At 43.0% G+C, this 20,000-nt stretch overlaps 1 protein-coding gene across 1 annotated transcript in view; it reads right to left on the bottom strand.

Annotated features, from left to right (window-relative positions):
• LOC139417088 (diacylglycerol kinase delta-like) overlaps positions 1 to 20,000 on the bottom strand; it is an 81,064-nt gene that overhangs the window by 2,603 nt on the left and 58,461 nt on the right. The window contains exons 17-26 of the mRNA XM_071166336.1: positions 16,382 to 16,480; positions 15,642 to 15,726; positions 15,346 to 15,453; positions 14,601 to 14,697; positions 13,749 to 13,856; positions 10,825 to 10,938; positions 10,440 to 10,574; positions 9,983 to 10,146; positions 4,762 to 4,876; positions 4,044 to 4,133 (exon numbers count right to left, since the gene is read on the bottom strand). Coding sequence (XP_071022437.1) covers positions 4,044 to 4,133; positions 4,762 to 4,876; positions 9,983 to 10,146; positions 10,440 to 10,574; positions 10,825 to 10,938; positions 13,749 to 13,856; positions 14,601 to 14,697; positions 15,346 to 15,453; positions 15,642 to 15,726; positions 16,382 to 16,480 — 1,115 coding nt within the window. The remainder of the gene's footprint in view (positions 1 to 4,043; positions 4,134 to 4,761; positions 4,877 to 9,982; positions 10,147 to 10,439; positions 10,575 to 10,824; positions 10,939 to 13,748; positions 13,857 to 14,600; positions 14,698 to 15,345; positions 15,454 to 15,641; positions 15,727 to 16,381; positions 16,481 to 20,000) is intronic.

Genomic DNA, 20,000 nt, shown 5'->3' with positions numbered 1-20,000 from the left:
CAGTATACCAGTAGGGGGTTATAGTATACCGGTAGGGGGTTATAGTATACCAGTAGGGGGTTACAGTATACCAGTAGGATGTTATAGTATACCAGTAGGATGTTATAGTATACCAGTAGGGGGTTACAGTATACCAGTAGGGGGTTATAGTACACCAGTAGGGGGTTATAGTACACCAGTAGGGGGTTATAGTATACCAGTAGGGGGTTATAGTATACCGGTAGGGGGTTATAGTATACCAGTAGGATGTTATAGTATACCAGTAGGATGTTATAGTATACCAGTAGGATGTTACAGTATACCAGTAGGGGGTTACAGTATACCAGTAGGGGGTTATAGTATACCAGTAGGGGGTTACAGTATACCAGTATACCAGTAGGGGGTTACAGTGTACCAGTAGGGGGTTATAGTATACCAGTAGGATGTTATAGTATACCAATAGGATGTTATAGTATACCAGTATACCAGTAGGGGGTTATAGTATACCAGTAGGGGGTTACAGTATACCAGTAGGGGGTTATAGTATACCAGTAGGATGTTATAGTATACCAGTAGGATGTTATAGTATACCAGTATACCAGTAGGGGGTTATAGAATACCAGTAGGGGTTTACAGTATACCAGTAGGGGGTTACAGTATACCAGTAGGATGTTATAGTATACCAGTAGGATGTTATAGTATACCAGTAGGGGGTTACAGTATACCAGTAGGGGGTTACAGTATACCAGTATACCAGTAGGGGGTTATAGTATACCAGTAGGGGGTTATAGTATACCAGTATACCAGTAGGGGGTTATAGTATACCAGTAGGGGGTTATAGTATACCAGTATACCAGTAGGGGGTTACAGTATACCAGTATACCAGTAGGGGGTTATAGTATACCAGTAGGGGGTTATAGTATACCAGTATACCAGTAGGGGGTTATAGTATACCAGTATACCAGTAGGGGGTTATAGTATACCAGTAGGATGTTATAGTATACCAGTAGGATGTTATAGTATACCAGTAGGATGTTATAGTATACCAGTAGGATGTTATAGTATACCAGTAGGATGTTATAGTATACCAGTAGGATGTTATAGTATACCAGTAGGGGGTTACAGTATACCAGTAGGGGGTTACAGTATACCAGTAGGGGGTTATAGTATACCAGTAGGACGTTATAGTATACCAGTAGGATGTTATAGTATACCAGTAGGATGTTATAGTATACCAGTAGGGGGTTACAGTATACCAGTAGGGGGTTGTAGTATACCAGTAGGGGGTTATAGTATACCAGTATACCAGTAGGGGGTTATAGTATACCAGTAGGGGGTTATAGTATACCAGTAGGGGGTTATAGTATACCAGTAGGGGGTTATAGTATACCAGTATACCAGTAGGGGGTTATAGTATACCAGTATACCAGTAGGGGGTTATAGTATACCAGTATACCAGTAGGGGGTTATAGTATACCAGTAGGGGGTTATAGTATACCAGTAGGGGGTTATAGTATACCAGTAGGGGGTTATAGTATACCAGTAGGGGGTTATAGTATACCAGTAGGGGGTTATAGTATACCAGTAGGATGTTACAGTATACCAGTAGGGGGTTATAGTATACCAGTAGGGGGTTACAGTATACCAGTATACCAGTAGGGGGTTACAGTATACCAGTATACCAGTAGGGGGTTACAGTATACCAGTAGGGGGTTACAGTATACCAGTATACCAGTAGGGGGTTATAGTATACCAGTATACCAGTAGGGGGTAGAGTATACCAGTATACCAGTAGGGGGTTATAGTATACCAGTAGGGGGTTATAGTATACCAGTAGGGGGTTATAGTATACCAGTAGGGGGTTATAGTATACCAGTAGGGGGTTATAGTATACCAGTAGGGGGTTATAGTATACCAGCATACCAGTAGGGGGTAGAGTATACCAGTAGGGGGTTATAGTATACCAGTAGGGGGTTATAGTATACCAGTAGGGGGTTATAGTATACCAGTATACCAGTAGGGGGTAGAGTATACCAGTAGGGGGTTATAGTATACCAGTAGGGGGATATAGTATACCAGTAGGGGGTTATAGTATACCAGTATGGGGTTACAGTATACCAGTAGGGGGTTATAGTATATCAGTAGGGGGTTACAGTATACCAGTATACCAGTAGGGGGATATAGTATACCAGTAGGGGGTTATAGTATACCAGTAGGGGGTTATAGTATACAAGTAGGGGGTTACAGTATACCAGTAGGGGGTTACAGTATACCAGTAGGGGGTTACAGTATACCAGTAGGGGGTTACAGTATACCAGTAGGGGGTTATAGTATACCAGTAGGGGGTTATAGTATACCAGTAGGGGGTTATAGTATACCAGTAGGGGGTTATAGTATACCAGTAGGGGGTTATAGTATACCAGTAGGGGGTTATAGTATACCAGTAGGGGGTTATAGTATACCAGTAGGGGGTTATAGTATACCAGTAGGGGGTTATAGTATACCAGTAGGGGGTTATAGTATACCAGTAGGGGGTTATAGTATACCAGTAGGGGGTTATAGTATACCAGTAGGGGGTTATAGTATACCAGTAGGGGGTTATAGTATACCAGTAGGGGGTTATAGTATACCAGTAGGGGGTTATAGTATACAAGTATACCAGTAGGGGGTTATAGTATACCAGTAGGGGGTTACAGTATACCAGTATACCAGTAGGGGGTTATAGTATACCAGTAGGGGGTTACAGTATACCAGTAGGGGGTTATAGTATACCATTATACCAGTAGGGGGTTATAGTATACCAGTAGGGGGTTATAGTATACCAGTAGGGGGTTATAGTATACCAGTAGGGGGTTATAGTATACCAGTAGGGGGTTATAGTATAACAGTATACCAGTAGGGGGTACAGTATACCAGTAGGGGATTATATTATACCAGTATACCAGTAGGGGGTTATAGTATACCAGTAGGGGGTTACAGTATACCAGTAGGGGGTTATAGTATACAAGTAGGGGTTATAGTATACCAGTATATCAGTAGGGGGTATAGTATACCAGTAGGGGGTTATAGTATACCAGTATATCAGTAGGGGGTATAGTATACCAGTAGGGGGTTATAGTATACCAGTAGGGGGTTATAGTATACCTGTAGGGGGTTATAGTATACCAGTAGGGGGTTACAGTATACCAGTAGGGGGTTACAGTATACCAGTAGGGGGTTACAGTATACCAGTAGGGGGTTACAGTATACCAGTAAGGGGTTACAGTATACCAGTAGGGGGTTATAGTATACCAGTAGGGGGTTACAGTATACCAGTATACCAGTAGGGGGTTACAGTATACCAGTAGGGGGTTACAGTATACCAGTAGGGGGTTACAGTATACCAGTAGGGGGTTATAGTATACCAGTAGGGGGTTACAGTATACCAGTATACCATTAGGGGGTTATAGTATACTAGTAGGGGGTTATAGTATACCAGTAGGGGGTTATAGTATACCAGTAGGATGTTATAGTATACCAGTAGGGGGTTATAGTATACCAGTAAGGGGTTACAGTATACCAGTAGGGGGTTACAGTATACCATTAGGGGGTTATAGTATACTAGTAGGGGGTTATAGTATACCAGTAGGGGGTTATAGTATACCAGTAGGGGGTTACAGTATACCAGTAGGGGGTTATAGTATACCAGTAGGGGGTTATAGTATACCAGTAGGGGGTCACAGTATACCAGTAGGGGGTTATAGTATACCAGTAGGGGGTTATAGTATACCAGTAGGGGGTTATAGTATACCAGTATACCAGTAGGGGGTTATAGTATACCAGTAGGGGGTTATAGTATACCAGTATACCAGTAGGGGGTTACAGTATACCAGTAGGGGGTTATAGTATACCAGTATACCAGTAGGGGGTTATAGTATACCAGTAGGGGGTTATAGTATGTCAGTAGGGGGTTATAGTATACCAGTAAGGGGTATAGTATATCAGTAGGGGGTATAGTATACCAGTAGGGGGTTATAGTATACCAGTAGGGGGTTATAGTATACCAGTAGGGGGTTATAGTATACCAGTAGTTTCCCCTCCAGCAGCATCGTGGTCTCCAGCTGAAGGACTCTACTGCTGTTCACGATCTCCACTGCTGTACTGCGACTCAGACACTGAAGAGCACAGACAACTGGTGAGGACAACACTTCAAAAATGGAGAGTTACCCATTTTACCACAGGAGGCTGGTGGGAGGAGCTCTAGGAGGACAGGCTCATTGTAATGGCTGGAATGGAATAAATGGAACGCTATCAAACATCTGGAAACCACACTTGTGACTGTTTCATTCATTTCACTCCAGCCATTACAACGAGCCCATCCTCCCACCAGCCCATCCTCATATAGCTCCTCCCACCAGCCCATCCTCCTATAGCTCCTCCCACCAGCCCATCCTCCTATAGCTCCTCCCACCAGCCCATCCTCATATAGCTCCTCCCACCAGCCCATCCTCCTATAGCTCCTCCCACCAGCCCATCCTCCTATAGCTCCTCCCACCAGCCCATCCTCCTATAGCTCCTCCCACCAGCCCATCCTCCTATAGCTCCTCCCACCAGCCTCATTGTATTTTGATGTTCAGAGATGTAAAGAAATTGGAAAAGGCCCTGAACACACAACACAAACTCTTCTACATCATCCATTTGATCTGAATACCGTTGAAATAAATCATGTTGATCAGGAAAGGGATCATGGGAAGGGTAGCTATAGACATGTAGAGTGGCTGCTGGGTAGTGTAGTTGTCTTACCTCAGGGCTGGACGGCTTGGAGGGGAAGGCTTCACTGAGGACCAGGGCACTGGCGTTGACAGCATGAGCTAACTCCTGTTCCACCAGCTTGTGTGTCTTAGCCGCATCTCTTATCCTATTGGACAATACAACACTGTATTAATGTTATCCTATTGGACAACACAACACTGTATTAATGTTATCCTATTGGACAATACAACACTGTATTCATGTTATCCTATTGGACAATACAACACTGTATTCATGTTATCCTATTGGACAATACAACACTGTATTAAGTACTGTGATAGAAATGAAACCATTGAATTAGACTTTTTGAATTGAAACGTCACTACTTTTTCAAACGTAATTACATTTTAGAAACATGTATTTCCTGTCTAAATAGGCCTAAACTTGGGTCAAGGGTCAAAATTACAGTTTGGTTCTGGTTTTATACTTTCTATTCCATGTTCTGCAGCAGCTTCTCAGGAACACAGAACACAGGACAGGACTCACCACTGCTGAGATGTCTTATTTTCAAGTGATTGGAAAAGGTCAAAAAGTACAGGTCAGTGATAACCCCTTAGCAAATCATCTGTCAGGTCAAGTACAGGTCAGTGATAACCCCTTAGCAAATCATCTGTCAGGTCAAGTACAGGTCAATGATAGCCTCTTAGCAAATCATCTGTCAGGTCAAAAAGGTCAAGTACAGGTCAGTGATAACCCCTTAGCATATCATCTGTCAGGTCAAAAAGGTCAAGTACAGGTCAGTGATAACCCCTTAGCATATCATCTGTCAGGTCAAAAAGGTCAAGTACAGGTCAGTGATAACCCCTTAGCATATCATCTGTCAGGTCAAAAAGGTCAAGTACAGGTCAGTGATAACCCCTTAGCATATCATCTGTCAGGTCAAAAAGGTCAAGTACAGGTCAGTGATAACTCCTTAGCATATCATCTGTCAGGTCAAAAAGGTCAAGTACAGGTCAGTGATAACCCCTTAGCATATCATCTGTCAGGTCAAAAAGGTCAAGTACAGGTCAGTGATAACCCCTTAGCATATCATCTGTCAGGTCAAAAAGGTCAAGTACAGGTCAGTGATAACCCCTTAGCATATCATCTGTCAGGTCAAAAAGGTCAAGTACAGGTCAGTGATAACCCCTTAGCATATCATCTGTCAGGTCAAAAAGGTCAAGTACAGGTCAGTGATAACCCCTTAGCAAATCATCTGTCTGGAATCTTAAATTCAACACTTATGTCCAATATCTCAAGATACAAATCTTCATGCTTTAATAATGCAAAACTGAGATTTTGTAAATATTTGAAACAACTTATGAGATTAGATTTTCTTTATAGTACGTATTATGCATATGAGTTAATGCATTGCAATGTTCCATTCATTTAAATGGAAAAAGTGTAAATGCTTCTACTCTTAAACCTTTTGAGATAGACACTCCAAACTAGCTTCATGTTTACACTGAGGAGTAACAGTACGTTTAAATGACATTACATCATCATGAACACAAATCAGGGTAACTATTTACCATTTTGTAACAGTTAGCCTACTGTATATACAGTGCATTGCGAAAGTATTCGGCCCCCTTGAACTTTGCGACCTTTTGCCACATTTCAGGCTTCAAACATAAAGATATAAAACTGTATTTTTTTGTGAAGAATCAACAACAAGTGGGACACAATCATGAAGTGGAATGAATATTTATTGGATATTTCAAACTTTTTTAACAAATCAAAAACTGAAAAATTGGGCGTGCAAAATTATTCAGCCCCCCTTAAGTTAATACTTTGTAGCGACACCTTTTGCTGCGATTACAGCTGTAAGTCGCTTGGGGTATGTCTCTATCAGTTTTGCACATCGAGAGACTGACATTTTTTCCCATTCCTCCTTGCAAAACAGCTCGAGCTCAGTGAGGTTGGATGGAGAGCATTTGTGAACAGAAGTTTTCAGTTCTTTCCACAGATTCTCGATTGGATTCAGGTCTGGACTTTGACTTGGCCATTCTAACACCTGGATATGTTTATTTTTGAACCATTCCATTGTAGATTTTGCTTTATGTTTTGGATCATTGTCTTGTTGGAAGACAAATCTCCGTCCCAGTCTCAGGTCTTTTGCAGACTCCATCAGGTTTTCTTCCAGAATGGTCCTGTATTTGGCTCCATCCATCTTCCCATCAATTTTAACCATCTTCCCTGTCCCTGCTGAAGAAAAGCAGGCCCAAACCATGATGCTGCAACCACCATGTTTGACAGTGGGGATGGTGTGTTCAGGGTGATGAGCTGTGTTGCTTTTACGCCAAACATAACGTCTTGCATTGTTGCCAAAAAGTTCAGAGCACCTTCTTCCACATGTTTGGTGTGTCTCCCAGGTGGCTTGTGGCAAACTTTAAACAACACTTTTTATGGATATCTTTAAGAAATGGCTTTCTTCTTGCCACTCTTCCATAAAGGCCAGATTTGTGCAATATACGACTGATTGTTGTCCTATGGACAGAGTCTCCCACCTCAGCTGTAGATCTCTGCAGTTCATCCAGAGTGATCATGGGCCTCTTGGCTGCATCTCTGATCAGTCTTCTCCTTGTATGAGCTGAAAGTTTAGAGGGAAGGCCAGGTCTTGGTAGATTTGCAGTGGTCTGATACTCCTTCCATTTCAATATTATCGCTTCCACAGTGCTCCTTGGGATGTTTAAAGCTTGGGAAATCTTTTTGTATCCAAATCCGGCTTTAAACGTCTTCACTACAGTATCTCGGACCTGCCTGTGTGTGTTCCCTGTTCTTCATGATGCTCTCTGCGCTTTTAACGGACCTCTGAAACTATCACAGTGCAGGTGCATTTATACGGAGACTTGATTACACACAGGTGGATTGTATTTATCATCATTAGTCATTTAGGTCAACATTGGATCATTCAGAGATCCTCACTGAACGTCTGGAGAGAGTTTGCTGCACTGAAAGTAAAGGGGCTGAATCATTTTGATTTGTTAAAAAAGTTTGAAATATCCAATAAATGTCGTTCCACTTCATGATTGTGTCCCACTTGTTGTTGATTCTTCACAAAAAATACAGTTTTATATCTTTATGTTTGAAGCCTGAAATGTGGCAAAAGGTCGCAAAGTTCAAGGGGGCCGAATACTTTCGCAAGGCACTGTACTATCAGTTATTAGATGTTGTTTTCAGTAGTCTAACTGATTAGACCTAAAGTCCCAAATTATACACCCATCCTGTGTCCATGTTACCTCTATACACCCACCCTGTGCCCATGCTACCTCTATACACCCACCCTGTGCCCATGCTACCTCTATACACCCACCCTGTGTCCATGTTACCTCTATACACCCACCCTGTGTTCATGTTACCTCTATACACCTCTATACACCCACCGCTAAACACCTCTATACACCCACTCTGTGTCCATGCTACCTCTATACACCCACCCTGTGTTCATGTTACCTCTATACACCTCTATACACCCACCGCTAAACACCTCTATACACCCACTCTGTGTCCATGCTACCTCTATACACCCACCCTGTGTCCATGCCACCTCTATACACCTCTATACACCCACCCTGTGTTCATGTTACCTCTATACACCTCTATACACCCACCGCTAAACACCTCTATACACCCACTCTGTGTCCATGCCACCTCTATACACCCACCCTGTGTTCATGTTACCTCTATACACCTCTATACACCCACCGCTAAACACCTCTATACACCCACCCTGTGTCCATGCCACCTCTATACACCCACCCTGTGTTCATGTTACCTCTATACACCTCTATACACCCACCCTGTGTCCATGCTACCTCTATACACCCACCCTGTGTCCATGCTACCTCTATACACCCATCCTGTGTCCATGCCACCTCTATACACCTCTATACACCCACCGCTAAACACCTCTATACACCCATCCTGTGTCCATGTTACCTCTATACACCCACCCTGTGTCCATGCCACCTCTATACACCCATCCTGTGTCCATGCCACCTCTATACACCTCTATACACCCACTGCTAAACACCTCTATACACCCACCCTGTGTCCATGCTACCTCTATACACCCACCCTGTGTCCATGCTACCTCTATACACCTCTATACACCCACCGCTAAACACCTCTATACACCCACTCTGTGTCCATGCTACCTCTATACACCCACCCTGTGTCCATGCCACCTCTATACACCCATCCTGTGTCCATGCCACCTCTATACACCCACCCTGTGTTCATGTTACCTCTATACACCCACCCTGTGCCCATGCTACCTCTATACACCCACCCTGTGCCCATGCTACCTCTATACACCCATCCTGTGTCCATGCCACCTCTATACACCCACCCTGTGTTCATGTTACCTCTATACACCTCTATACACCCACCGCTAAACACCTCTATACACCCACCCTGTGTCCATGCTACCTCTATACACCTCTATACACCCACCCTGTGTCCATGCTACCTCTATACACCCACCCTGTGTCCATGCTACCTCTATACACCCATCCTGTGTCCATGTTACCTCTATACACCCACCCTGTGCCCATGCTACCTCTATACACCCACCCTGTGTCCATGCTACCTCTATACACCCATCCTGTGTCCATGTTACCTCTATACACCCACCCTGTGTCCATGCTACCTCTATACACCCATCCTGTGTCCATGTTACCTCTATACACCCACCCTGTGCCCATGCTACCTCTATACACCCACCCTGTGCCCATGCTACCTCTATACACCCACCCTGTGCCCATGCTACCTCTATACACCCATCCTGTGTCCATGCTACCTCTATACACCCATCCTGTGTCCATGTTACCTCCATACACCTCTATACACCCATCCTGTGTCCATGTTACCTCTATACACCCACCCTGTGTCCATGCTACCTCTATACACCTCTATACACCCACCCTGTGTCCATGCTACCTCTATACACCCACCCTGTGTCCATGTTACCTCTATACACCCACCCTGTGTCCATGCTACCTCTATACACCCACCCTGTGTCCATGCTACCTCTATACACCCACCCTGTGTCCATGTTACATACACCCACCCTGTGTCCATGTTACCTCTAAACACCTCTATACACCCACCATGTGTCCATGCTACCTCTATACACCTCTATACACCCACCCTGTGCCCATGCTACCTCTATATACCTCTATACACCCACCCTGTGTCCATATTACCTCTACACACACACACACACACACACCTAGTGATGAGCGTGTCTGCCACCAAGCCCAGCTGCTGTACTTGAGCACACTCCTCCTCTGTGAGGTATTCCATAGACTGCTGAGAGTTGAGGCGGGGCCTGGAGGAATGGTAGCTGTCAATCTTCCTCTTGTCCTCCCATGACGTCAGAGCCCTCTCAAAGTTCTGCAATGTAAACACAGAACAGATAGAATTAGAGCCATAGAAAGACTTCAGAGTCCTCTCAAAGTTCTGGAACGTAGAAATAGAATGAACAGACTGGACATGATGGATGCGTAGAGGTTTCTCCGATAAATCTGTTGCCCTAATGCAGTGTTCCTCAATCCTGGTGCGTGTAGGCTTCTGTTCCAGCCCGACACTCACCTCATTGGACAAACCAAACTAATATCTGCTAAGTGGAATTAGGTGCGTCAGAAATGTCCCGGGACAGAAGCTTACTGCTCAAAACGCACACCTACCCTGTCTCTGGTTAGCATCTGAGCTCTGTTCTTGTGTGTGATCTTGACTATCCCTGGGGGCTGAATCCATGCTTCTCCATCCACCTGTACTGGCACCCCCTCGTCTCCTAGGATAGTGATCTTTACCTGACGACACTGGAGAAAGTGAGAAGGAGAAGGAGAGAGAGGGGGAAGGACAGAGAGAGAGATGGAGGGGGGAGAGAGGAAAATAAATGTGTGTGTGTGTGTCACCTGTGTGACGCGATGGAGTGTGTGTGTGTTTTACCTGTGCGACTCGATGGTGTGTGTGTGTGTGTGTGTGTGTGACCTGTGCGATGCGGTGGTGTGTGTGTGTGTGTGTGTGTGTGTGTGTGTGTGTGTGTGTGTGTGTGTGTGTGTGTGGTACCTGTGCGATGCGGTGGTGTTGGATGTTGATGACTCTGGACACAGCCATCTGCATGCTGCCAAACACAGCCACCACCTCCAGCTTCTTGTCGTCAAACGACGGGGCACCAAAGTTCTTCACAATAACAATGATACTACATTTAACCTTCAGTAACAATGATACTACATTTAACCTTCAGTAACAATGATACTACATTTAACCTTCAGTAACAATGATACTACATTTAACCTTCAGTAACAATGATACTACATTTAACCTTCAGTAACAATGATACTACATTTAACCTTCAGTAACAATGATAGTACATTTAACCTTCAGTAACAATGGTACTACATTTAACCTTCAGTAACAATGGTACTACATTTAACCTTCAGTAACAATGGTACTACATTTAACCTTCAGTAACAATGGTACTACATTTAACCTTCAGTAACAATGATACTACATTTAACCTTCAGTAACAATGATACTACATTTAACCTTCAGTAACAATGATACTACATTTAACCTTCAGTAACAATGGTACTACATTTAACCTTCAGTAACAATGATACTACATTTAACCTTCAGTAACAATGATACTACATTTAACCTTCAGTAACAATGATAGTACATTTAACCTTCAGTAACAATGATACTACATTTAACCTTCAGTAACAATGATACTACATTTAACCTTCAGTAACAATGATACTACATTTAACCTTCAGTAACAATGATACTACATTTAACCTTCAGTAACAATGATACTACATTTAACCTTCAGTAACAATGATACTACATTTAACCTTCAGTAACAATGATACTACATTTAACCTTCAGTAACAATGGTACTACATTTAACCTTCAGTAACAATGGTACTACATTTAACCTTCAGTAACAATGATAGTACATTTAACCTTCAGTAACAATGGTACTACATTTAACCTTCAGTAACAATGATAGTACATTTAACCTTCAGTAACAATGGTACTACATTTAACCTTCAGTAACAATGGTACTACATTTAACCTTCAGTAACAATGATAGTACATTTAACCTTCAGTAACAATGATACTACATTTAACCTTCAGTAACAATGATACTACATTTAACCTTCAGTAACAATGATACTACATTTAACCTTCAGTAACAATGATACTACATTTAACCTTCAGTAACAATGGTACTACATTTAACCTTCAGTAACAATGATACTACATTTAACCTTCAGTAACAATGATAGTACATTTAACCTTCAGTAACAATGATACTACATTTAACCTTCAGTAACAATGGTACTACATTTAACCTTCAGTAACAATGATACTACATTTAACCTTCAGTAACAATGGTACTACATTTAACCTTCAGTAACAATGATAGTACATTTAACCTTCAGTAACAATGATACTACATTTAACCTTCAGTAACAATGATACTACATTTAACCTTCAGTAACAATGATACTACATTTAACCTTCAGTAACAATGATACTACATTTAACCTTCAGTAACAATGATACTACATTTAACCTTCAGTAACAATGATACTACATTTAACCTTCAGTAACAATGATACTACATTTAACCTTCAGTAACAATGATACTACATTTAACCTTCAGTAACAATGATACTACATTTAACCTTCAGTAACAATGGTAATACATTTAACCTTCAGTAACAATGGTACTACATTTAACCTTCAGTAACAATGAAAGTACATTTAACCTTCAGTAACAATGGTACTACATTTAACCTTCAGTAACAATGATAGTACATTTAACCTTCAGTAACAATGGTACTACATTTAACCTTCAGTAACAATGGTACTACATTTAACCTTCAGTAACAATGGTACTACATTTAACCTTCAGTAACAATGATACTACATTTAACCTTCAGTAACAATGATAGTACATTTAACCTTCAGTAACAATGATACTACATTTAACCTTCAGTAACAATGGTACTACATTTAACCTTCAGTAACAATGATACTACATTTAACCTTCAGTAACAATGGTACTACATTTAACCTTCAGTAACAATGATAGTACATTTAACCTTCAGTAACAATGATACTACATTTAACCTTCAGTAACAATGATACTACATTTAACCTTCAGTAACAATGGTACTACATTTAACCTTCAGTAACAATGGTACTACATTTAACCTTCAGTAACAATGGTACTACATTTAACCTTCAGTAACAGTGATACTACATTTAACCTTCAGTAACAATGATACTACATTTAACCTTCAGTAACAATGATACTACATTTAACCTTCAGTAACAATGGTACTACATTTAACCTTCAGTAACAATGATACTACATTTAACCTTCAGTAACAATGATACTACATTTAACCTTCAGTAACAATGATAGTACATTTAACCTTCAGTAACAATGATACTACATTTAACCTTCAGTAACAATGATACTACATTTAACCTTCAGTAACAATGATACTACATTTAACCTTCAGTAACAATGATACTACATTTAACCTTCAGTAACAATGATACTACATTTAACCTTCAGTAACAATGATACTACATTTAACCTTCAGTAACAATGGTACTACATTTAACCTTCAGTAACAATGATACTACATTTAACCTTCAGTAACAATGATACTACATTTAACCTTCAGTAACAATGGTACTACATTTAACCTTCAGTAACAATGGTACTACATTTAACCTTCAGTATAAATGGTCCACTAATGCAAAGACAAAACACATACAGGATTAACATTCTATTCTGGTTACAGAATCCAGCCATCGAAGACCACTTTGGAAACAAGAGTTTTGATTCATATTTTTACAGTGTGAGGAAATCTGGGATCAAATGCACATTCAAAATCATTGTCAACAATTCAATTCAATTCAAAATGAATAAGACTGTGTCTAAATGTAAACAGAGAAGTACTAACGCTGTCCTCTTTGGTGCCACCCCAGAAGTTGATTCCTCCTGCATAGCTGGAGATGTTGAGGACAGCTAGTCCCTGAAGACTGGGCAGACATATAGAGACACCATCACACTGGAGAGAGAAAGAGAAAGGAGAGAGAGAGAGAAAGAGAGGGAGAAAGGAGAGAGAGAGAGAGAGAGAGAGAGGGAAAGGAGAGAGAGAGAGAGAGAAAGAGATGGAGAAAGGAGAGAGACAGAGAAAGAGAGGGAGAAAGGAGAGAGAGACAAAGAGCGTGAGAAAGGAGAGAGAGAGAGAGAGAAAGAGAGGGAGAAAGGAGAGAGCGAGAAAGAGAGGGACAGGAGAGAGAGAGATAGAGAGGGAGAGGGAAAGGAGAGAGAGAGAGAAAGAGAAAGGAGAGAGAGAGAGAGAAAGAGAGGGACGGAGAGAGAGAGAGAGATAGAGAGGGATGGGAGAGAGAGAGAGGGAGAGGGACGGGAGAGAGATAGAGGGAAAGGGACGGGAGAGAGAGAGATAGAGATGGAGAGGGACGGGAGAGAGAGAGAGAGTGAAGTCAGAGTCAACGGTAGGATGATTCTGATCCACTAAACAACATGTTACTGTCTATCACCTCCAACACTACCCGTGTGTCTGTGACCTTACCTCCAACACTACCCGTGTGTCTGTGACCTTACCTCCAACACTACCCGTGTGTCTGTGACCTTACCTCCAACACTACCCGTGTCTGTGACCTTACCTCCAACACTACCCGTGTCTGTGACCTTACCTCCAACACTACCCGTGTGTCTGTGACCTTACCTCCAACACTACCCGTGTCTGTGACCTTACCTCCAACACTACCCGTGTCTGTGACCTTACCTCCAACAGTACCCGTTGCTCCAGGTTCTTATACGTCTTATGCACCAGCTCCTTGGTTCCCATCACCCCATACCACAACTTGTTCTTAGTACGACTACTGCAGAGAGAGAGAGAGACATACACAGAGAGACACAGAGAGACAGAGAGACACAGAGAGAGACACAGAGAGAGACACAGAGAGAGACACAGAGAGAGACACAGAGAGAGACACAGAGACAGACACAGAGAGAGAGAGACACAGACACAGAGACACAGAAACACAGAGACACAGAGAGAGAGAGACAGAGAGAGACACAGAGAGAGACACAGAGAGAGACACAAAGAGAGACACAGAGAGAGACACAGAGAGAGACAGAGAGAGAGACACAGAGAGAGACACAGAGAGAGACACAGAGAGAGACACAGAGAGAGACACAGAGAGAGACACAGAGAGAGACACAGAGAGAGACACAGAGAGAGACAGAGAGAGAGACAGAGAGAGAGAGACACAGAGAGAGAGACACAGAGAGAGAGACACAGAGAGAGAGATACAGAGAGAGAGATACAGAGAGAGACACAGAGAGAGACACAGAGAGAGACAGAGAGAGACACAGAGAGAGACACAGAGAGAGACACAGAGAGACACACAGAGAGAGACAGAAGGAGGATAGAAAGAGAAGGAGGAGACTCAAAATATCAACAACTGCACACATAATGTTACATTTCAACTTGAATGCTTATGTGTACATGAGCATGCAGGTAGTACCTGCATTTCTTGGGATGTTCATCTCTCTTGTTGTTAAACTCCAGGGAGATCTTAGCATCCAGACCGATCCCAAAGTAATTGTTCAGTACACATTTCTCTGAACACTGACTAGGGAGGAGCACACAGACACACACAACTATCATTAACATCCTCAATACATGACCTTTTAAGAGATAGCAATGTATTGTGATCATTTGAGTTATGAAAAAAAACGAACAATTGTAACTTTGAGGTACATCACAACCACTGTCATATATTTAATGATGAACACATTGATCGATTGATTTGATTCTTACTCTTCGTTAAAGGATGGAGGGCTGAGACTCTCTGGTTTCTCCAAGACGATGCTAGAGGAACTCGTGGGACTCAAACTGATGTGACCTGAGAGAGGCATCATGGATAAATGGACCAAGAAAGAGGATATTAAGAGAGATTTGTTTTGGACATCGTTATTTAGAAATAAAGTATTAAGGCTACAATTTGTACGTTTTTGGGAGACCCGACCAAATTCACACAGAAATGGGAGTTATAGATCTGTCATCCTCAATGAGGGCAAGTCTAAGAAGATATACATCTGTTCTATGTGTCCAATTTCTATGCTTCCTGTTCTTAAGTTTTGTTTTTGCATCTTTTACTTTGGGTTTTGTACACCAGCTTCAAACAGCTGAAAATACAATATTATTGTTTAAGGAAAATATATTTCACAGCAGTTTAGATGGTACAATGATTCTCTAATCAATGACTGAAATTAGGCCATTTGAATTTTTGAATTTTAGCAACCAGGAAATGGTGGATTGATTTCTGCATAGTGCACCTTTAACTGAGCCCTCAGTCCAATACATACTATTGACTGGAAATGGAAGGTACAAAGATTTTAGAGTAGGATTCATAATTAAGAAATTGATAAAATGACGGAACAAAGACTGTAATTTGTCCATAACGTCTTCATGTTATCACTTACTAAGTGGCATAATGATATTATGAAAATGTATAATGTATTGTAACTGCGCTGCTATTTTAACTGGTTGTCACTCACGTGGTTCTGGCTCTGTCAGCTCCTCACTGTTCTCTCTCTTTATGGACGAGGAGGAAGACATGTGCTGGATATGAGTGTGTCTGTTCTGTTCATCTACCACTAAAGAGAGGAGAGACAGACACACAGAGAGAGAGAGAGAGACAGACAGACAGAGACAGACAGACAGACACAGAGACAGACAGACACAGACAGACAGACACAGACAGACACAGACAGACAGACACAGACAGACAGACAGAGACAGACAGAGACAGACAGACAGAGTCAGACAGACAGAGTCAGACAGACAGAGACAGACAGAGAGAGTCAGACAGAGAGAGTCAGAGACAGGCAGACAGACAGGCAGACAGGCAGGCAGGCAGACAGGCAGACAGGCAGACAGGCAGACAGGCAGACAGGCATATATGCATTGTGTTAATGTTAGGTGTTATGTGGGTGTTTTCAGTACATGAGTGCTTCTGTACGTGTGTGTACAGTAACCGTGTATAATTATTAATTATATGTGTGTTTCTTGTTTGTGTACATGTACAGTGCCTTCCGAAAGCATTCAGACTCCTCAACTTTTTCCACATTTCGTTACATTACAGCCTTACAGCTATGAGGTTGAAGGAATGGTCCGTAGAGCTCTGAGACAGGATTGTGTCGAGGCACAGATCTGGGGAAGGTTACCAAAAAATGTCTGCAGCATTGAAGGTCCCCAATAACACAGTGGCCTCCATCATTCTTAAATGGAAGAAGTTTGGAACCACCAAGACTCTTCCTAGAGCTGCCCGGACAAACTGAGCAACCGGGGGAGAAGGGCCTTGGTCAAGAAGGTAACCAAGAACCCGATGGTCACTCTGACAGAGTTCCTCTGTGGAGATGATAGAACCTTCCAGAAGGACAACCATCTCTGCAGCACTCCACCAATCAGGCCTTTATGGTAGAGTGACCAGACGGAAGCCACTCCTCAGTAAAAGGCACATGACAGCCCACTTAGAGTTTGCCAAAAGGCACCTAAAGACTCTCAGACCATGAAAAACAAGATTTGTTGATCTGATGAAACCAAGATTGAACTCTTTGGCCTGAATTCCAAGCATCACATCTGGAGGAAACCTGTCACCATCCCTACGGTGAAGCATGGTGGTGGCAGCATCATGCTGTGGGGGATGTTTTTCAGCGGCAGTGACTGGGAGACTAGTCAGGATGGAGGGAAAGTTTTAGAATAAGGCTGTAACGTAACATGTGAAACAAGTGAAAGGGTCTGACTACTTCCCGAAGGCCCTGTGTCATACCTTTCCCAGCCTGTTCTATGATCTGTCTCAGGGCTTTCTTCAGACTGTTAGCTCTCATCATCAGCTGTTCTCTGGACCTGTACCTTTCCCAGCCTGTTCTATGATCTGTCTCAGGGCTTTCTTCAGACTGTTAGCTCTCATCATCAGCTGTTCTCTGGACCTGTACCTTTCCCAGCCTGTTCTATGATCTGTCTCAGGGCTTTCTTCAGACTGTTAGCTCTCATCATCAGCTGTTCTCTGGACCTGTACCTTTCCCAGCCTGTTCTATGATCTGTCTCAGGGCTTTCTTCAGACTGTTAGCTCTCATCATCAGCTGTTCTCTGGACCTGTACCTTTCCCAGCCTGTTCTATGATCTGTCTCAGGGCTTTCTTCAGACTGTTAGCTCTCATCATCAGCTGTTCTCTGGACCTGTACCTTTCCCAGCCTGTTCTATGATCTGTCTCAGGGCTTTCTTCAGACTGTTAGCTCTCATCATCAGCTGTTCTCTGGACCTGTACCTTTCCCAGCCTGTTCTATGATCTGTCTCAGGGCTTTCTTCAGACTGTTAGCTCTCATCATCAGCTGTTCTCTGGACCTGTACCTTTCCCAGCCTGTTCTATGATCTGTCTCAGGGCTTTCTTCAGACTGTTAGCTCTCATCATCAGCTGTTCTCTGGACCTGTACCTTTCCCAGCCTGTTCTATGATCTGTCTCAGGGCTTTCTTCAGACTGTTAGCTCTCATCATCAGCTGTTCTCTGGACCTGTACCTTTCCCAGCCTGTTCTATGATCTGTCTCAGGGCTTTCTTCAGACTGTTAGCTCTCATCATCAGCTGTTCTCTGGACCTGTACCTTTCCCAGCCTGTTCTATGGTCTGTCTCAGGGCTTTCTTCAGACTGTTAGCTCTCATCATCAGCTGTTCTCTGGACCTGTACCTTTCCCAGCCTGTTCTATGATCTGTCTTAGGGCTTTCTTCAGACTGTTAGCTCTCATCATCAGCTGTTCTCTGGACCTGTACCTTTCCCAGCCTGTTCTATGATCTGTCTCAGGGCTTTCTTCAGACTGTTAGCTCTCATCATCAGCTGCTCTCTGGACCTGTACCTTTCCCAGCCTGTTCTATGATCTGTCTCAGGGCTTTCTTCAGACTGTTAGCTCTCATCATCAGCTGTTCTCTGGACCTGTACCTTTCCCAGCCTGTTCTATGATCTGTCTCAGGGCTTTCTTCAGACTGTTAGCTCTCATCATCAGCTGTTCTCTGGACCTGTACCTTTCCCAGCCTGTTCTATGATCTGTCTCAGGGCTTTCTTCAGACTGTTAGCTCTCATCATCAGCTGTTCTCTGGACCTGTACCTTTCCCAGCCTGTTCTATGATCTGTCTCAGGGCTTTCTTCAGACTGTTAGCTCTCATCATCAGCTGTTCTCTGGACCTGTACCTTTCCCAGCCTGTTCTATGATCTGTCTCAGGGCTTTCTTCAGACTGTTAGCTCTCATCATCAGCTGTTCTCTGGACCTGTACCTTTCCCAGCCTGTTCTATGATCTGTCTCAGGGCTTTCTTCAGACTGTTAGCTCTCATCATCAGCTGTTCTCTGGACCTGTACCTTTCCCAGCCTGTTCTATGATCTGTCTCAGGGCTTTCTTCAGACTGTTAGCTCTCATCATAAGCTGTTCTCTGGACCTGTACCTTTCCCAGCCTGTTCTATGATCTGTCTCAGGGCTTTCTTCAGACTGTTAGCTCTCATCATAAGCTGTTCTCTGGACCTGTACCTTTCCCAGCCTGTTCTATGATCTGTCTCAGGGCTTTCTTCAGACTGTTAGCTCTCATCATCAGCTGTTCTCTGGACCTGTACCTTTCCCAGCCTGTTCTATGATCTGTCTCAGGGCTTTCTTCAGACTGTTAGCTCTCATCATCAGCTGTTCTCTGGACCTGTACCTTTCCCAGCCTGTTCTATGATCTGTCTCAGGGCTTTCTTCAGACTGTTAGCTCTCATCATCAGCTGTTCTCTGGACCTGTACCTTTCCCAGCCTGTTCTATGATCTGTCTCAGGGCTTTCTTCAGACTGTTAGCTCTCATCATCAGCTGTTCTCTGGACCTGTACCTTTCCCAGCCTGTTCTATGATCTGTCTCAGGGCTTTCTTCAGACTGTTAGCTCTCATCATCAGCTGTTCTCTGGACCTGTACCTTTCCCAGCCTGTTCTATGATCTGTCTCAGGGCTTTCTTCAGACTGTTAGCTCTCATCATCAGCTGTTCTCTGGACCTGTACCTTTCCCAGCCTGTTCTATGATCTGTCTCAGGGCTTTCTTCAGACTGTTAGCTCTCATCATCAGCTGTTCTCTGGACCTGTACCTTTCCCAGCCTGTTCTATGA

Source organism: Oncorhynchus clarkii, chromosome 9 (genome assembly GCF_045791955.1).
Source record: "Oncorhynchus clarkii lewisi isolate Uvic-CL-2024 chromosome 9, UVic_Ocla_1.0, whole genome shotgun sequence".
Classification (NCBI taxonomy): Eukaryota; Metazoa; Chordata; class Actinopteri; order Salmoniformes; family Salmonidae; genus Oncorhynchus; species Oncorhynchus clarkii.
Note: the sequence above shows the minus strand (reverse complement) of the source record. Positions and strands in the feature narration are given on the sequence as shown.